Source organism: Microtus pennsylvanicus, chromosome 14 (genome assembly GCF_037038515.1).
Source record: "Microtus pennsylvanicus isolate mMicPen1 chromosome 14, mMicPen1.hap1, whole genome shotgun sequence".
Lineage (NCBI taxonomy): Eukaryota > Metazoa > Chordata > Mammalia > Rodentia > Cricetidae > Microtus > Microtus pennsylvanicus.
The window spans coordinates 8,084,996-8,102,233 of record NC_134592.1 but is presented as its reverse complement, the minus strand read 5'-3'; the positions used below and the strand labels follow the sequence as shown (position 1 = coordinate 8,102,233).

Sequence of the window (17,238 nt, the reverse complement as noted above, 5' to 3'; positions counted from 1 at the left end):
CCCTGCAGCCCACTGCAGGCTCTGTCAGTCCCACCAGGTGTGTCTGCCCAACCTGTCTGTAGTGAGGAGGCTTGCTCAGTTTGCCTAGGCCAGCTTTGGAACAGAGGCTTTAAGAGGACAGGGCTGAGATTTCTGCCTTAAGTTTGGCAAGTGTTACAGGGTCACTGCATTGCTGAAAATGTCTGGTCTGATCATGTGACTTGATGATTCTGTGGGCTCCTTTGGAAAGACCACAGTATGCTCAAGTTAGTTCCACCCCTCCCTGTAGCGGCCAAGTTAATAGTCCAGTCTTTCTCAGGAGACTGTTAGGATTGTCTGACAAGATGATGTTTATAAAGCACGGCCTCAAAGGTCAAACTTGCGTGAAAGTATTTTGTCTTCAGTTCTCTCTTTACTGTGTCTTGGAGTTCATTTCCAGCTCTCAGTACTGAATTGAAAGTTTTAAATGGTCTTCACTTTGTTTGACCAAACACAGTACAATCGGGACAGATGTATCTTGAGTGTGGCATCCGCCTGAGAAGTTGAGCAGGTGTTGTGTTGTGTCTGGACTTTAGACTCCCGTCAGCAGCAGAAAGGCCTTGTGTAAAGCCACAGTGATTCCAGAACAAGTTTATCTGTCTGCCAAACCACATAGAAACCTTTCTCAAAATTGAAGGCGCAGAAGGAGCACCGGGCTGAGGCATATAGCTTAGTGGTAGAGTTCTTGCCTAGCTTGCACAAGGCCCAGGCTCGGGGGGGGGGGGGGGGGGGGAACAGCATGATGCTCCTTCCGTTTGGCATTTGAATGTAATTATAAAGGCTGTTACCAACCATTCCTGAGCAGACAAGGGGGGCAGCCTCAGAGGCCCATTGTCATCCCTGGCCTCTGCATCTTCTAAAATTGCAAAGACATGAAGTCTGAGCTTTCTGCCACAGGACTGTCAAAAGGCTGGAGACATTTGAGGTTCTTAATGCTGATGCTGTATGCAGTACCATGTATATTTGGTCCTGTGGGACCCTGGGAGGAATTGAAACCATCCTGTTAGTGACCGCTGTTCTCTTCAGAGGGCACTTTACTGTACGCTTTAAGGAACCCTTAAACCAAACAACATGGTCAGTCCAGAGAAGCTCAGGGAAAGGGATTGAATGAAGTCCTGATGGGACTCTCTGCTTCCATGTCTGGAGAATGTGTTCAGAGCACATTCCAAGTGAGGAAAGGTGCCACCACTGGGGACTCAGAACCTCTGATTCCAACTCCTGTGATCACCTAGAACCGGGACACTGAATGTTGGACCATTCCTGGCCTTGCGGGAGTGTGGACTTCTTGGCCAAGACCATCTAAGGAGAGCACAGCTTGGGTCCAGAAGACATGAAGACACAGAAGACACTGAAGTAGAGTATTTCATGGCAGATAGGAAACTAAGAAATGGGATACAGGAAGGGGCCAGGACAATGCTGGAGTGTACCCCCCAAATCTACTTCCTCCAACAAGGCCTCAGCCACTCTCTTCCCTCTTGCCACTTTCCCCAGATGCTGTCGTACAGTGAGTTCATCCAGGGGTTCCTTTGCGGATGGGCTCAGAACCCCCAAGAACCAGTCAGAAAGCCCATTAGCTGGCAGCTGCCAGGAAGAGAAGTCATGGCTCATTGACACGGGACGTGTTGGCATCATTAGTTTACATGACACAGTTGTCAAGTGCCTTTTACTTGTGGACGCTGAGCTGAGAGCTGGATGTCTGCAGAAGCTGGCAGGAGCAGAGCATAGCACACATGGCCCTGTCTTGTCTTTGATCCTCTTTAGGCGGCCCACTCACAACTCTCAACACTCAACTGCTGTACCCCATCACAGGTTCCAAGGGCCTGATGAAGCATGCTCAGACGGGATATGAAAATCTTCACTGGCTGACTTCATTGCTGCTGCTGTAGCTAGCATCTCAGCAGCCATGCTTTGATGGCCAAGGACATTGGACACCGGAACCAACCATAAGTTAATTATTGACATGATTGTTCTGAGTGAGGTTTCTTTTACATATTGATATACTTGAGGCAAGGTAATATAAAGAAAAGGAGTTTATTTAGCTCATACCCCAAGTTTGTGGTACCCACTTGATGACCTTCTCTACTTTTAATCACCTCCCTTTCTCTAACCAGTGTCGTGTCCTGAGTCTCTATCTCCTGCATACCTCACTGTGGGAGCTGAACTTTGCCACATGAACCCTTAAGGGACGTTCAGCTATAGCAAGACTTCACTTGTATCTTAGAAGGGAGAACAGTGGTGAGCTCAGAGAGGCATCTTAAGGAAGATCCAGAGTTCCCTAGTGCCATTTGTGTCCACTTTAGCTCCCAAAAGATGACAGCACGCACCATTTTTGATTTCTTGGTGCTTGTGTTTTGTGACCCTGATTCCCAGACTGTCCCTTTAAGACTAGTGTTCCAGCTGGGAATCCTTGGCTCCATGGTGCCAGCATACAGGCCCTTGTGACTATATCCTTCATTGGTCCCGTTCTCAGCCCTACAGTGGCCATCGGGATCTATAGCAACAGAGTTTGTGTCCAGAAGGAAGTGCTGTGTGCTTGAGATGCTGAGAAAAGAAGCAGGAAATAGAGTAGAGACTGACAGAACGGACTCTTTTCCCTTAAACAGTATCCATGTAATGATCTACACTGTGTTGGCTGTTTGTGAGTTCTGGGATCTTCCTGTGACGGTCATATTCATTGTCTGCCCTTGTTCTTTAGATAAATGAGCTGCCTGTTGCTGAGCCTGGCCACCAGGTGCGGCAGTGTTACTTAATATTTAATGAATGGAAGATGAAGTGACACGGCTCTACCGTAGGTGATGAGCATTTGCTAATTGGCAGTAATGACAACATCCATCTCTGCTCCCCACAGGCATTCTAGACCTAGGTTCTGAGGTAGGGAATAGGACCTGCATCAACAGGCGGCCCCACTCCGTCGGATCTGTGTGCTTACTCTTAGGAGTTTGTGTGCCTTGTCCTAATTTTCTCCTGTTTAAGACACCAAGTCTTCTCTTGGGCTGAGTGTTTGAGTCCCTCTTTCCCACTGTGTAATGGTGAGCATTCTGACCTCTTGGTTCCTCTTGTGTGTTTGTTACATGTGCCTCAAAGTAGGGATCTCGCCCTGGATGTCCACAGTCTGCTGAGGCTTACAGTAACTTCATGCCTTATGCTCCTTTCTTGGCAGGGTCTAGACTAGAAATCAGCTCGTCCCCTCTGTGTGTCTTCAAATCTTCACTAGAAAATTGACTTAGCTGAATTACAGTTTTCTAGGAGACCAGTTTCTCCTGGCCTACACCTTATCTCCACCTGACCTCCCCACCTCCTCCTGTAACGGAGGGAAGAACATGAAAGAACTAGAACTTTGCTTCAACTCCTGCTCTTTTAGGGGAAATGATTGCACTAGAACCAGTAGTGGCAAAGTATAAGGAAGGAGCGTGCCCCATTTTCATCTGCAGTGAAAGCCCTCACCCTAGGCTCGAGGCTGGGGTGGCTGGGGGAGAATGGACAGCCTCAAACTCAGGTGACCAGCAGCCCTTCCTGTGACGAGGATATGGACAAACAATGAGTACAGTGTGGAAGCCGTGGGACTGGGAGCTGGGGAGGAGTGGCATAGTGGAGCTTTCAGGCTGTCTGTCCAGACATGTAAGACAAGAGTGGTGGTGTAGAAACCTGCAGCGGTCTGCACTACCAAGTGTTTTCTGGTAGTGAAGCTCTGGTGAAGCCGGGCGGCACTTTGCCCTAATTGCACTTCCACAATCTAGAGGAAGGGTGGGGTCGGCCTAGTGAGAGCAAAGGCTGCTTGCTGCTTCACTGTGTTTCCCCTGGGACCACCGAGCAAAATCTAGCCACAGGTGGACAAATAATTCTCTAGCACCTACCTGTTTCTTAGTGCCAGGTGGGTACTTCAGTCCTTAGAGAAATAGTTCAGGTGACATGAAGTAAGATAGAAACTGAAGGGGCTAGGGAGATGGCTCAGTGGTTAAGAGCCCTGACTGTTCTTCTAGAGCACCCGGGTTCAATTCCCAGCACCCACATGGCAGCTAGCAACTGCCTATACTCCAAGATCTGACACCCTTACACAGACATACATGCAGACAAAAATGCCAATGCAAATAAATTATTTTTAAAAAGATAGAAACTGAATTAAAAAGTGAAATGAAATATGCCCATTTGGACACCCGCATGGGGCAGCATGTAGTGAAGCCCAGATACTTGTCAGGCTAACACCGAATCCAACTATTTTTTAGGGAAAGATAAAGAAAAAGATGTAACATGTTTTTAGGGGTGTTAATATGGGAAATACATACATTAGAGTGGGAAAGAGAAGAGACTTGCACTTTGAGATTAAGAAGATTTATTGTGAATTTGAGAAATCATCAACTTTTTAACAGTTTGAGGGATTTAATTCAGTTATTAGATCTTGGAGACTAAGGGTTGAGCGTTTGCCTAGTAAGTACAAAGCCCTGAGTTTTGTCCTCAACACTACCAAAAATAATCGTGTGGTGGTTATTTTTAATTGTCAGCTTGACACAGTCTAGAGTCACCTGCGAAGAGTGTCAGTGAGGGACTGTCTGGATCAGACTGGCCTGTAGTGTGTCTGTGTACAGGGTTGTCTTCTTCACAGTGTTAACTGAGGAAAGAGACCTGGCTCCCATGGGCAGCGCCTTTCTCTATTCAGGGCTTCATGAACTTTGTAAGTGTAAAGAGGAGACTTGGAATAGGCATGTCCACATTCTTTCTCTACTCTTGACATGGATATGGCTAGCTGCTCAATTTCTTGCTCTGACTTCTACACCATGATTATAACCTAGAATTGTAAACCAAATAAACCCTTTCTCCTCTAAATTAATTTTTGTCATCTTATTTTATGGCAAGAAAAACAAAGCTCGAACACATTATTATCATTGGCTAGTGGTTTTGAGTACTGTATGTGCTAAAGTTGTGAACAGTGTTTTTAGAGCAAAAACTTAGGCTCCAGTAGTCCCACCAATCTTGGGTTGGCCACCTGTCCCACTGAGTAATGGTGAAAAGCAAAGAGATACATTCAATTGGTCACAGTGGAAAGAGGAACAAATAAAGGGATCTAGTCACCTCTGTGTCTGTGTTTAGGGGTACTGACATGAGAATCAAGCTTAAACAAAGGAAGAATTGGGGCAAATGGCAAGAGGTCTGTACAGTCAGGAAGTCCTGGCCAAGGTCTGTTTCTGGTTCTCCAAGGTGGTCTGAAGAAGTCCCTACGACTGTCAGTATAGATTCTGCAAGGTGGCCACTTCTGCTCCAGGATGAATCTTCTTCACCTTCGTGGGTTTCCCCCAGCTCCGGTGGAGGTGATGGCAGACCCGCCTTTTGAGGTTTTATTCTTCTGGGACTCTAGACCTGGCTCTAGAGAGAAGGTTAAGGACAATGGCGTACCTCTGTGCCTTCAGCCCAAATAAAGGAGACTGACACCAAGCAAAGGCCAACTGTCAGGCTTTGGTTCTGTGCGGAGGAGACTCCCAAGTGAGGAGTTATTGCTCGGTGCCTGTTTCAAGAGGCCATGTCACTTCATGTACATAAATTATGTTAGCTTATACTTTCATAGGGTAAGTTTGGATCCATAGAGCTGGGGGTACAGCTTTCATAAGGCCTCAGGTTGTTTCCCCAGAACCTCAAAAAGTGATAACAAAAGAGATCATTGTCACCACAGATGACAGCCTGCCAGGCCAACACCTTGAGGAACAGAGCTAAGGCATGGGGAGTTTGCTGAGGCCAGGGGCACAGGCTGTGCCTTGGCCTTCTCTTTGCTAAAGTAGGTCTTCCTGCTCTGGCCTCCTGACTCAGTGTCTCTTCCAAGGAGATCTTGTCCCCAGATCAAGTTGCAGCATTCCTCTGCTTACAAAGCCTCTGTGGTTCAAGTCCGCCTTCCCACAGTTCTGAGATCTTTCTACACAGAGCCCTGACCACAGTGACCCCAGGGGAGGATACACATGTCAAGAACAGGTGGTCCCCTGAGGCCCTCAGCTTTCTTAGGATTCATGTGGACTTTGTGCTCTACTCTGATGCATGTAGTGTTGTTGTGATGTAAATGCATTTGAAAGTACGATGCCTCCCAGTTAAATGACCTTAGTCTGTTCCACTCAGATTGATCTGTTCCAGCAGCTGTGTGCGAGACTATTGTAGATCCTGGGGATAAGATGATGGCTGAGTCCCTTGCTCTGTGAAGACATTCCGCTGAGTACCAGGATAGATAACACGGGAACTGTATCCTGCAGTCGGTATCATCTTCAGCCGTGACAGTGTCTTGTTGAGGTTTTCCGAGTGGTCTCACCAGTTTGTCCCTTAGCTTTAAGTCCTGCATTTTGAACAGTGGGTACCTTAGGTAGACTTCTCCATCTAGCATAGCTGAAGCACCCCACAGTTCCAACAGCCCTCCAGCTGTGTCTGCTGCTCCTCCTAAACCTGCCTTCCTCTTTGCTGACAGCAGTGTAGTCCTCACTGTGGCCACAGCAGCTGACACGAACAACTGGAGGGAGGCTGTGAATAGGCTGGTACAGGTTCAGTGCTCCGTCCATGCTTGCTCAGTCTGTGAATTTGGGCAGAGTATCCTGGTGGCCAGAACTTGCTGAGGATGTTTGTTGCTTTATACACACACAGGAAACAGAAGGGCATACAGGAATGAGCCAGGGCAAGATAATGCCACAAGGACCAATGGCATGCTTTTTCCAGCTAGGTCCCACCTCCTAAAGTTTCCAGCAAAGGACCAAGTCCCCAACTGGTGAGCTTTTGGAGGAGCTACTTCATATCCCGACCATAATTAATATATCACCCCCCCCCACCTCCATCATAATGAATTCATTCCTCCTGGAACCAAATGGTTCACACCACCCCAGCAGGTAGTAGATCGCCTTCCTTCCCAACTGGGTCCCAGCTTCCTCAGGTCCCCAGAGTAGTAAGTACCCTCACCTCCCACATAGGTTTAGTAGTTTTTCTTTTAGATTGAGTGTTGTAATCTATCTTCAGTCCCAGCACAGTGCCTGCATTTGCATATTGAATTTACTAGTCTTTATTTATTTACAATGCTGAGAATGAACCCCAGTCCTCAACATGTTCGACAAGTGCTTAACCACTGAACTAGCTCAGTTCCTCCTGGAGCCATTTTATATCCACTCCTTAAGATGCAGCCAGTCCTGTGACCCTGGTCTTTTTTTTTTTCCAAGACGGGGTTTCTTTATAACTGTGGCTTCTGTCCTAGAGCTTGCTCTGTAGACCAGGCTGGCCTTGTACTCACAGAGATCCGCCTGTCTCTGCCTCCCGAGTGCTGGAATTAAAGGCCTGCACCACCACCACTCAGTTGAGACTCTGTTCTTATACCACTGTTGGGTCATGCACATGTTTTAGATCAGTGGACATACCAAGTCACAATTTTATTTTATTATTTTTTTTTTTTGGTTTTTCGAGACAGGGTTTCTCTGTATAGCAGCCCTTGCTGTCTTGGAACTAGCTTTGTAGACCAGGCTGACTTTGAACTCACAGAGATCCACCTGCCTCTGCCTCCCAAGTGCTGGGATTAAAAGTGTGCGCCACCACTGCCCTGCCCAAGTCACAGTTTTAAAATGTTCCATTTTATTTAGTGTTTGTATATATAGCATGTATATGTGTGATTGTGGGCAAAATGAGAAACAAGATCATGTGTAAATAGAAAAAAAATCCGAAGTCACTCGGGTCTCTATCTTGATTGTATAATTTTTTTAATAAAGATAAGCCCCATGAAACCACATAGAGTGCTCCATGGAGGTCAGAAGAAGGCATTGGATCCCCAAAACTGGAGTTTTGACAGACAGTTGTGATCAGTGGATGTGGGTGCTGGAAACCGAACTCTAGTCCTCTGCAAGAGCATACATGCTCTTAGTTGTTGAGCCCCCACTATTCTTACTATGCTTTAAAATTTTTTGCCCAAATGCATATATACTTAGTGTATTAATAACAATTAGTAACAATTCATAGCTAATATAAATTGCAGTAAATAGTTATAAAACAGAAACCTTAGCCAGACATTCAAAGGTCTCTCCAGCTCCTTAGCAGATTCAGGTGTGCCAAGTGAAGTTTGAAAACTCCCTGCTTTCGTGCCACTGTTTTGTTAGGATGCATCCCCATCTGTCTGGCTGTGTTTTATGCATCCCCATCGTTCTAAAACGGTACAAATGATAGGTATAGGATGCCTGTCTGATCCTCCATTGGACATGAGCTGTTAGAACGGCTCTGCTGGACATTCTCTTAAGTGTACTGTGGTATATAGATGCTGACATCCCGAGGTTGTGTGTCAGGGCTCCTGGGGCACCGATGTCCTCAACAGCAGTCGTCAGTGCCTAAAGCCCTACAGCCCAGTGAGCTGGGTGTAAATGCTGGCTGCAGCTCTGCTCCTCCCCCACGGTTGAGTATCTGCCAACTCTTGGATAGCTGTGGTGTCTGGTTGTATTTTTGTTTGTTTTGGATTTTAAAAGTCTTGCTATATTGCCTACAGTGACCCACAAACTTGCTGTGTAGCCTAAGCTGGCTTTAAATGTGTGGTTCTCCTGTCTTGAGTCTCCAGAGTGCTGGGATTACAAACATATGACCAGAAACCCAGCTTCTTGGGGTGATAGAAGGTTTTGGCTTTACTGTGATTCCTTAATAAGTTATGTTACTGGTTACTAGGTTTTATGTTCAAAGCCCTCTGATTCTTTCTCTTCTATCTTATTTTAATTATTTAATAATAATTAAATAATTTAATAATTAAATAATAATAAGATGGAATTTTGAGTCAGAAACTCATGTGTAACTTCAGCTCACTTGGAACTTGCTCTGTAGACCAGGCTGGCATTGAACTCAGCGATCCACCGCCTCTGCTTCCCAGGTGGTAGGAATAAAGGCCCACCTGTCTGTTCTATAGTTGTCTTAGTTTTCTCTTTATTGCTATGATAAAACACCATGACCAAAACAAGTGGGGGAAGAAAGGATTAATTTGGCTTACATGTCCACATCGTAGTCCATCATAGAAGTCAGGGCAGGAACTGAAGCAGCAGCCATGGAAGAATGTTGTTTAATGGCTTGCTCCCCGTGGCTTGTTCAACAATCCAGGCCCACCTGCCCCAGGGCTGGTACTGCCCTCAGTAGGCAGAGCCCTCCCCATATCAACCATTAATCAAGAAAATGCCCCACAGATTTGTCTGCAGGCCAATCTCTCTCTCTCTCTCTCTCTCTCTCTCTCTCTCTCTCTCTCTCTCTCGTTTTTGTTTTGTTTTTCGAGACAGAGTTTCTCTGTAGCTTTGGAGCCTGTCCTGGAACTCACTTTGTAGACCAGGCTGACCTCAAACTCACAGAGATCCGCCCGTCTCTGCCTCCTGAGTGCTGGGATTAAAGGTGTGCACCACCACTGCCCTGCTGCCTGCAGGCCAATCTAATGGAACTATTTTTCTCAGTTGAGATTCCCTCTTTTTAGATGATCCAAGCTTATGTCAAGTTGACAAAAAAAATTAACCAGCATAATATTATTTTTATAAAAAGCATTAGACTCTTGCCTATTAGACCTTATGTCTGTGACCCTCCAGTTTGAGTTTTGAGTGTAACGTGATCTGACTTGTTCTTTCTTTCTGTCTCTATTTCTTGGACCCTGTGTCCTAGCCGACATAGTGTCCTGTGTTGAAAGGCTGACTTATCCTTTGTCCTGCAGTCCAGTGCTGCCGTGGCTCCAGGGTCCATCTCTGCCCCCCAGTGGCCCCACACAGTTCAGCTGTCTAATGAAGCCTCACAAAAAAGTCCTGTTTCTGGAGCAGCAGCTCCTCCCACCATGGTTCTTCTCCAAGATGCTCTTGTCCCCACTCCTCCCTGACTAGCACAGACACACAGGAAAGAGGAACACTGTGCCTGGGCTTGCACATTGAAGGAATATTTGCAGAAACAGGGTCAGAATTCATTAAAAGGGTAACCAGTTACATTGGCATTTTTTCTGTATTGCAACTGAAATTAATCTTTCAAGAAATATCATCTTCAATAGCATCAGAGCATAGCAAATCCCAAGAAACCAAATAAAATAAAATAACATTCAACATATTTTAATAAAAAATTTAAGGAGAACTTGAGTAATTAGAGGAATAGTTCATTTTTCTGGACCGGGATACTCAATATTGAAAACTTACACGGTCCCCAAACCTGTATGGGCAAGTAAAGGTTAATGAATGGTTCAGCCGTGAAGGAAAACAGGTGAAGGATTCTTAACTACAGCAGTGGTACAACTGGGGGGCAGGCGGGGCAGGGGGGACAGTGCTGGCAAAAGAGAGTCCTGTCTATACAGACACTAGGGCCTGGAATTCTTCGTGTAGACCAGGCTGGCCTCAGATTCTCTGTCCTTCTATCTCCGCTTCTTGGATACTGAGATTGGTGTGTGCTACCTTGCTTGGTAAAAATGGTCACTAAGATGGTATATGGAAGCCGGGAGGTGGTGGTACACACTTTTAATCCCAGCACTTGGGAGGCAGAGGCAGGCAGATCTCTGTGAGTTGGAGGCCAACCTGGTCTACAAAGTGAATTCCAGGAAAGCCAGGGTGGTTACACAAAGAAACCCTTTTTTCAAAAAAACACAAACAAAAAAACAAAACAGACAAACAAAAAAAATGAAATAGAGGACTAAAGAGGTGACCTAGTGGTTAAGAGCAACTGTTGCTCTTACAAAAGACCAGAATTTAACTAGTACCTTTGCAGTGACCCACAACCATCTGTCATTCCAATTCCAGAGAATCTAACACCCTCTTCTGGCATCCGAGGGTACCCGTACACAGTTGTGAACAGACATGATTTAAAAAAAAAAAAAATCTTTAAAAAGAAAAACACAGAGTAGTCAGGTGTGGTGGCACACACCCTTAATCCCTGCACTGAGGAGGCAGAGGCAGAAGAATCTCTGAATTCAAGACCAGCCTGGTTTATATAGAGAGTTCCAGGACAGCCGTAAGGTAAGGTAAGACCTCACCTGATACGAGATTCCTTTTAACTGAAACTTGACTTGTAGAGGGAGGCTTTTTTTTTTTTTCACCACAAGCTTTCCCACAGGTACCATGGGGGCAGAAGAGTGAAGACTGATCATCTTTAACTCCACTATCTCCCTTGTTTCTGAGGCCCAGAGCTGGTATCTTCTGTTCCTTCCTTACAGACAGTGTATGAGTGCGTGGCTGTATGGTTCATGCCTTAGCATCATCAAGGACTTAGCTTGCAGTAACTGGAAATTCCTTGCATTCATAAGTGATGAAGGCAGGCATGCTGTAATCACTGGTGCACGTGAGAGGAGTTTGAGATACAGGAAGAAGCGTGGTCCTCAGCATCTCCACCCGCCTACCTTCTTGTGCTGTCCTATCAGAAGAAAGGAGGATTTAGGGGGCTGGAGAGATGGCTCAGTGGTTAAGAGCACTGCCTGCTCTTCCAAAGGTCCTGAGTTCAATTTCCAGCAACCACATGGTGGCTCACAACCATCTGTAATGAGATCTGGTGCCCTCTTCTGGCCTGCAGGCATACATGAAGGCAGACCACTGTATACTTAATAAATAAATTAATTAATTTAAAAAAGAAAGGGGGATTTGAAAAATCCTTTTAATTTAAAAAATACACTGACCAATAAGACTAAGTTAACTTGCATTTTTAAAACATGGAGATATTTGGCAGGGTGTAAGCACATTACTTTAACTTTGCAGCCCTATTTCCTTGCTATTGATTTTTAAAAATAATATAACCAAATGAAATGTTTTATTTTTTTTAAAAGTTTTTTAGATTTATTTATTATTTTATGTGTGTGAATGTTGGCCTGCATGTATGTATGTTCACTACATATATTCCTAGTGCCCTTCAGGTCCTCTGGACCTGGATATAGATGGCTGCAAGCTGCCATGTGTGTGCTAGGAGTCAAACCTTGGCCTTACACAAGAGCAGCCAATGCTCTTAACCACTGAGCCAAACCTCTAGCCCCTATTTTAATTAATTAATTTTTGTTTTAAGACATGGCTCACTGTGTAGCCCTCACTGCCCATAATTCATTATGTAGACCAAGCTAACCTACAGAATTTACAGAGATCCACCTGCCTCTGCCAGGATTAAAAGTGTACACTATCATGACCAGCCTCCTTGCTGGTTTTAAAGAACTGTTCGGGAAAGAGGTCTTAAGAGACCTCACTGACCACTGGGTAGAAGCTAGGCAATGAGTAGGATTTGGATAAGGGTATCAAGTAACTCATGGGATAAACTGTGGCCTTTTTTTTCCTCCCTAAGACAGGATTTCTCTGTGTAGCCCTAGTTGTCCTGGAACTCACTCTGTAGACTGGCTTGCCTCAAAGTCAGAGATCTGCCTGCCTCTGCCTCCCGAGTGCTGAGATTAAAGGTATGTGCCACCACCATCCTGCTTAGCTGTGGACTTCTTCTCTATAGTGCTGAGAAAATAACAAGCCACAAGCAGAATCTATATAGACAAGCTCTGACAAGTGCAAGTTCACTTAAGGCATTCTGGCAAGTTGGAACACGAACAAAGGTGTAGAATCGATGCGGCTTGAAAGAAGATAGTTCAGAAAGCAAACCCTTTTCATGACAGCATTGGGGTGCAGCTGGTCAGCGGGCTCTGTATGTAGTGATGCGATGTGCTGGCTCGCAGGATCTCACAGGTGTCCTTCCGCAGTATGTCTCCACCTCCTCGTGCTGCTTCAGTGCTTTTTATCTCTGCACGGTTTGAAGTGGGTTATGGAATTCACGTAGCAGTGCCTGCATGCCTGTTCTCTTTGATGTTAGCCCTTAAGGAGTCAGATAAATAAAAGTCGTCATCAGAAGGTGCCTGCCATGGCATGGCATCCAGATGGGGAGTGAGGAGTGCTAAGCAGAGTAGCTGCCTTACTACAGGTGCTGGACGACTGGCTCAGCGTACCTTGCCCTATCCACCTACGAAGTAAGGAAGGGCCTTGTAGAGAACCAGATGAGAAAGTCGACAGTGGGAATGGTACAGAGGAATGGAGAGAAGGGTGATGAGCTCCTAGAAAGGCCTGAGCAGAGGAAAAGCAGAGTAGCATGTGTTTAGGGACACTTGCTGGGGGAGGCAGATATGGGAAGGTACTCCCAGGATGCCGCACACTCCCCTAAAGAATTTACGCAAGTTCATCTATTATTATGACCACACTTGAAATTAAACCAGAGGGTGGGAAACTCAAAAAGAAAAATTTTAATGTTTTTATAAATTATTTTAGAATGTAATGAACTACAGGCTCATACCTGTGTCACCAGCACTTGAGAGGCAGAGGCAGAAGGGTCACCTGATCTACATCAAGTTCTAAGCCAACCGTGGCTGCATACCTAGCACCTATCTTGAAAATAGTAGTGAAGCTATTCTATACATTGAAAAAAGTTGATAGTTTTATGAAAATTGATATATTTTCCGAAACAAACTTTAGAGAGAAGAATGACATGATTTTGTGTTTTGGAAAGTCTCTGTAATGTCTGGTTTACTGGTGGATGACTGGTTCACCTTTATGCATCTGCTCTACACCAACCTATGGCCATGTGATTCTTTGGTTGGATGTAGGAAGGTGTGGTCTCAAGAGAGGCCCTTGGAGACTTATGGCCAATTTAATGGAACGTATTAAGTGAATAGTTTGTTAATCTGCATGCATAATCTGAAACAGATGAATTACAGACCCATCTTATTCCATAAAAATGCAGTGGTCTCCTGCACACTTGAGGGATTGTTTGGCTCTTGAACAGTGTCACAGAACCATTGTTAATCACTAGGGAAGTACTAACTGGTTGAGGTAAACAAATACTCGTGTGTGTGTGTGTGTGTGTGTGTGTGTGTGTGTGTGTGTGTGTTCCACCATCATAACCACCAGTGACCTCTTCTTCAGCCCAGAGCCATCAGCCTCACACTCTGACGCTGGTGGGTAAAGTTTTCTAAACTTCTAAGAATACTGGACTGTCATGTGGAGCTGTGTTTGAATCCTGTTTAGCTTCATTGCCCACCACCAGACTGACAGTGATCCTGTGACCCTGTTTTTATATCTCAGTTGTCTCATTAAAAATGAAATGAAAGGTGTCAGTATCTTGAAGTAAGTGCTCACTGAGTAAGTCACTATTACAGTTGCAGCGATTATATTTCTGTCATCATGAGCACTATCACAGAGAGTGAAGAATGGAAGGGACTTTGAGAACACCAAAGGGTCACCCTTACTGCAGGTCTTTGGGCAACCAGAAGCCTCCCCAAATCCCGTACCTATCACACCTCCCTCTGCAACATCACCCAGACCCAGCCTTACTGTCTGCAGCTTGTTCTTATCCTGTTTTGCCCAGCATAGAGTCTGGCGTGCGAGTTTTGCTACTAGAAAGTGTTTGTCACTGAGTGCCTTCAGAAGGGTTGGTTGTGACGGGTGCTCTCAGTCATTCCAAACCTGTGACCTCAGCAGTAAACAGCTGTGCCCCCCCACCACCCCTTTTCACTGTTTAAGGAATATTTAACCACTCTTCACCTCACCCATCTCGTTTCTTGCCCCTCTATTAATTCAAAACAAAAATAGGAGTCTGAGAGTGTGTCTGGGCTTCTTAATAGCTTTGTGTCTTGCCTTTCAGATGTTCCTCCTGCGGATCAAGAGAAGCTTTTCATCCAGAAGCTTCGTCAATGTTGTGTCCTCTTTGACTTTGTTTCTGACCCACTGAGTGACCTGAAGTGGAAGGAAGTAAAGCGAGCTGCATTGAGTGAGATGGTAGAATATATCACCCACAACCGGAATGTGATCACAGAACCCATTTACCCAGAGGTCGTCCACATGGTAAGTGACAGCGCTCACACAGCACACCCCGAACTGAGACCCTAGCCCAACACAGCCACACTTAGGGATCCTCCCTCTTCCCTGAAGGTGTGGGTATGCCCCGGGACCGTAATGGGGAGAGAGCTGTTTGCGGGTTTCTGTTTGCTGTGACATCATCTCTAAAGCCTGTGGCGTGATTTTTTTAAGCATATGTAACATTAGTGTTGGTATCCTCGTGTACTTTGGAAGTACATCTTGCCCATCCGTGTGCAGTGAAATCCTAGCACTCAGCAGAAAGCAGATGCCAGGGTAGGGTGCAGAGCTCTTGATCTTTCCTTAACTCCACCTCTCACACACTGTGGAAGTTGGCCTCAAGACTGGAACCCTAAGGAGCAATATTAAGTATCTATAGCTACAAATATTCTCCATCCCGGGTCTTCCAGGACCAATTTTCTCCACCTGCCTGTTCCGTCTTAGGAAATAACCACTCAGAGGCTTAATATTAATTACATACTCTTTGGCCTATTAGTTCAGGCTTCTTATTAACTAACTCTTACATCTTAAATTAACCCATTCTGTTATTTCATATTTTACCACGAGGCTCATTTTTGTTACCTGTTGCTTCTTGGGCAGCTACATGGCATCTGCCTTCTTTCTCCCTGCATTAAGTTTAGTTTTCCCACCTAGCTATAGTCTGCCCTGCCATAGGCCAAAATAGCTTCTTCATTAACCAATGATAGTAAAACATATTCACAGCATACAGAGGGGAACCCCACATCAATTGTCATCTGCAGTTTTTGTGGTTTATCTTATAGTCAGTCCTCTTGAAACATTATTTTATGGCACACATCAGGAGTATAGCTTCATTTTCTTCTGTCATTATTAAATGTGTTCTTACATTAGATATTTAAGATCCATTTCCTCCATTCATTTAAGATTAATATATTGAACTCAACTTTCTTTAAAAATTAAGTCTGTTTCTTGATACTTATTAAATTTGTTAGTAAGTCAGTTATAGTATGGAAGATTTCTGTAGACAGAAGTTTCTCTCCGGCCTGGTCCTGCAGCTGTTCAGTCCCAAAGAAACACACAGAGGTTTATATTAATTATAAACTGTTTGGCCTGTTAGCTTAGGCTTATTACTAACTAGCTCTTACAACGTAAATTAACCTATAATTCTTGTCTGTGCTTAGGCATGTGACTTGGTACCTCTTCTCAGTGAGGCATTCTCATCTTGCTTCCTCTGCATCTGGTTGGTGACTGACCCTGTGCCTTTCCTCTTCCCAGAATTCTTTAGTCTGGTTGCCCCACCTATATTTTCTGCCTAGCTACAGGCCAATTAGCATTTTATTAAACCAATATGAGTGACAAATCTTTACAGTGTACAAGAGTATTATCCCACAGCAAATATCTATTTTTAAGAAGTTTTGGCAGCCAATATTGCCTAATTTATACTGTTTAATCCAAGAAGGAAGCATCTGCCTCATTTGGGTCAAATGTCTATTTTTGAGTAGAACAAGTTTCAGACTGCTTGACTCAGTATCTTGTTTGTTGCACTGGAGCAGTGGGCAGTACCAGAAGCACATGGGAAGCCCAACACTCTGGAGTCTGCTTTCTTGGGTTGGTCATTGCTTTTTTGTGTAGAGTTTCTGCTTCTGTCTTAACTTTGTTCCCTCTCCTGAATATCATGCCCTCCCTTGAGGTGAGAAGAATTTGACACACATGGCCTGAATCTCCTCTGTGGGCCAGACACAGAGAAAAGACATTTTTCTACCCTCCCGAAGCTTTCTTTCATCTGAGGTGGGAGACGAGTGAAATAAGCCAACCAGTACAGCATCGTTTCAGATGATGTTGTCCTGACGAAAAGTCAGTTGCAAGACTGAGAGTGTGATTTCTGCTTTTTTCCCATGTGGCCAAGACAATCTAGAGAAAAAGAGTCATGAACTACTCAGACTGCCAGATACCTGTGTGTGCTTTCCCTGGCCTCCTGTGTCTAGTGCTTTCTGAGCAGAATGGAACAGAGAGAGATTGAAGTGTTGCTTTATTTGTTGCTGTATTTTTATGGACTGATGGTATATTAGTTACTGTCTCATCACTATGGCAAACTGCCTGACTGGGAAAGGTCATGGTAGTGGCAGTCTGTCCATGGTATGACTTGTGTTCATCTTGATGAATCAAGAAGTCAAGAGAGCTGCAGCCACCCTGTGCCCCTCAAAGTCCCACTCCCAGTCACTCATTTTTACCGGCCACACCTCCCACTTCAGAGGTTGCACCTCTCCCCAAACAGTGCCATAAGCTGGGGGACATTTCAAACCCAAACTTACAGATAGCAATCGTGAAAAGTTCAGCAAAGAAAGAGTGTGGTAGGGTGGATGTCGCTGTAGTGTGTGATACTCTGAGACAGAGAGAACATACGGAATTCAGGCGGCCAAGGCCTCCTTCCCGGAAAGTCCTGCTCTGGGTCCGT

General features: G+C 45.1%; 1 protein-coding gene across 9 annotated transcripts in view; it reads left to right on the top strand.

Annotated features, from left to right (window-relative positions):
* Ppp2r5c (protein phosphatase 2 regulatory subunit B'gamma) overlaps nucleotides 1-17,238 on the top strand; it is a 130,243-nt gene that overhangs the window by 65,512 nt on the left and 47,493 nt on the right. For all 9 annotated transcript variants that reach the window (XM_075948603.1, XM_075948602.1, XM_075948605.1 and 6 more), the window contains one exon: nucleotides 14,593-14,792. In XM_075948603.1, the coding sequence (XP_075804718.1) occupies nucleotides 14,593-14,792 (200 nt within the window). The remainder of the gene's footprint in view (nucleotides 1-14,592; nucleotides 14,793-17,238) is intronic.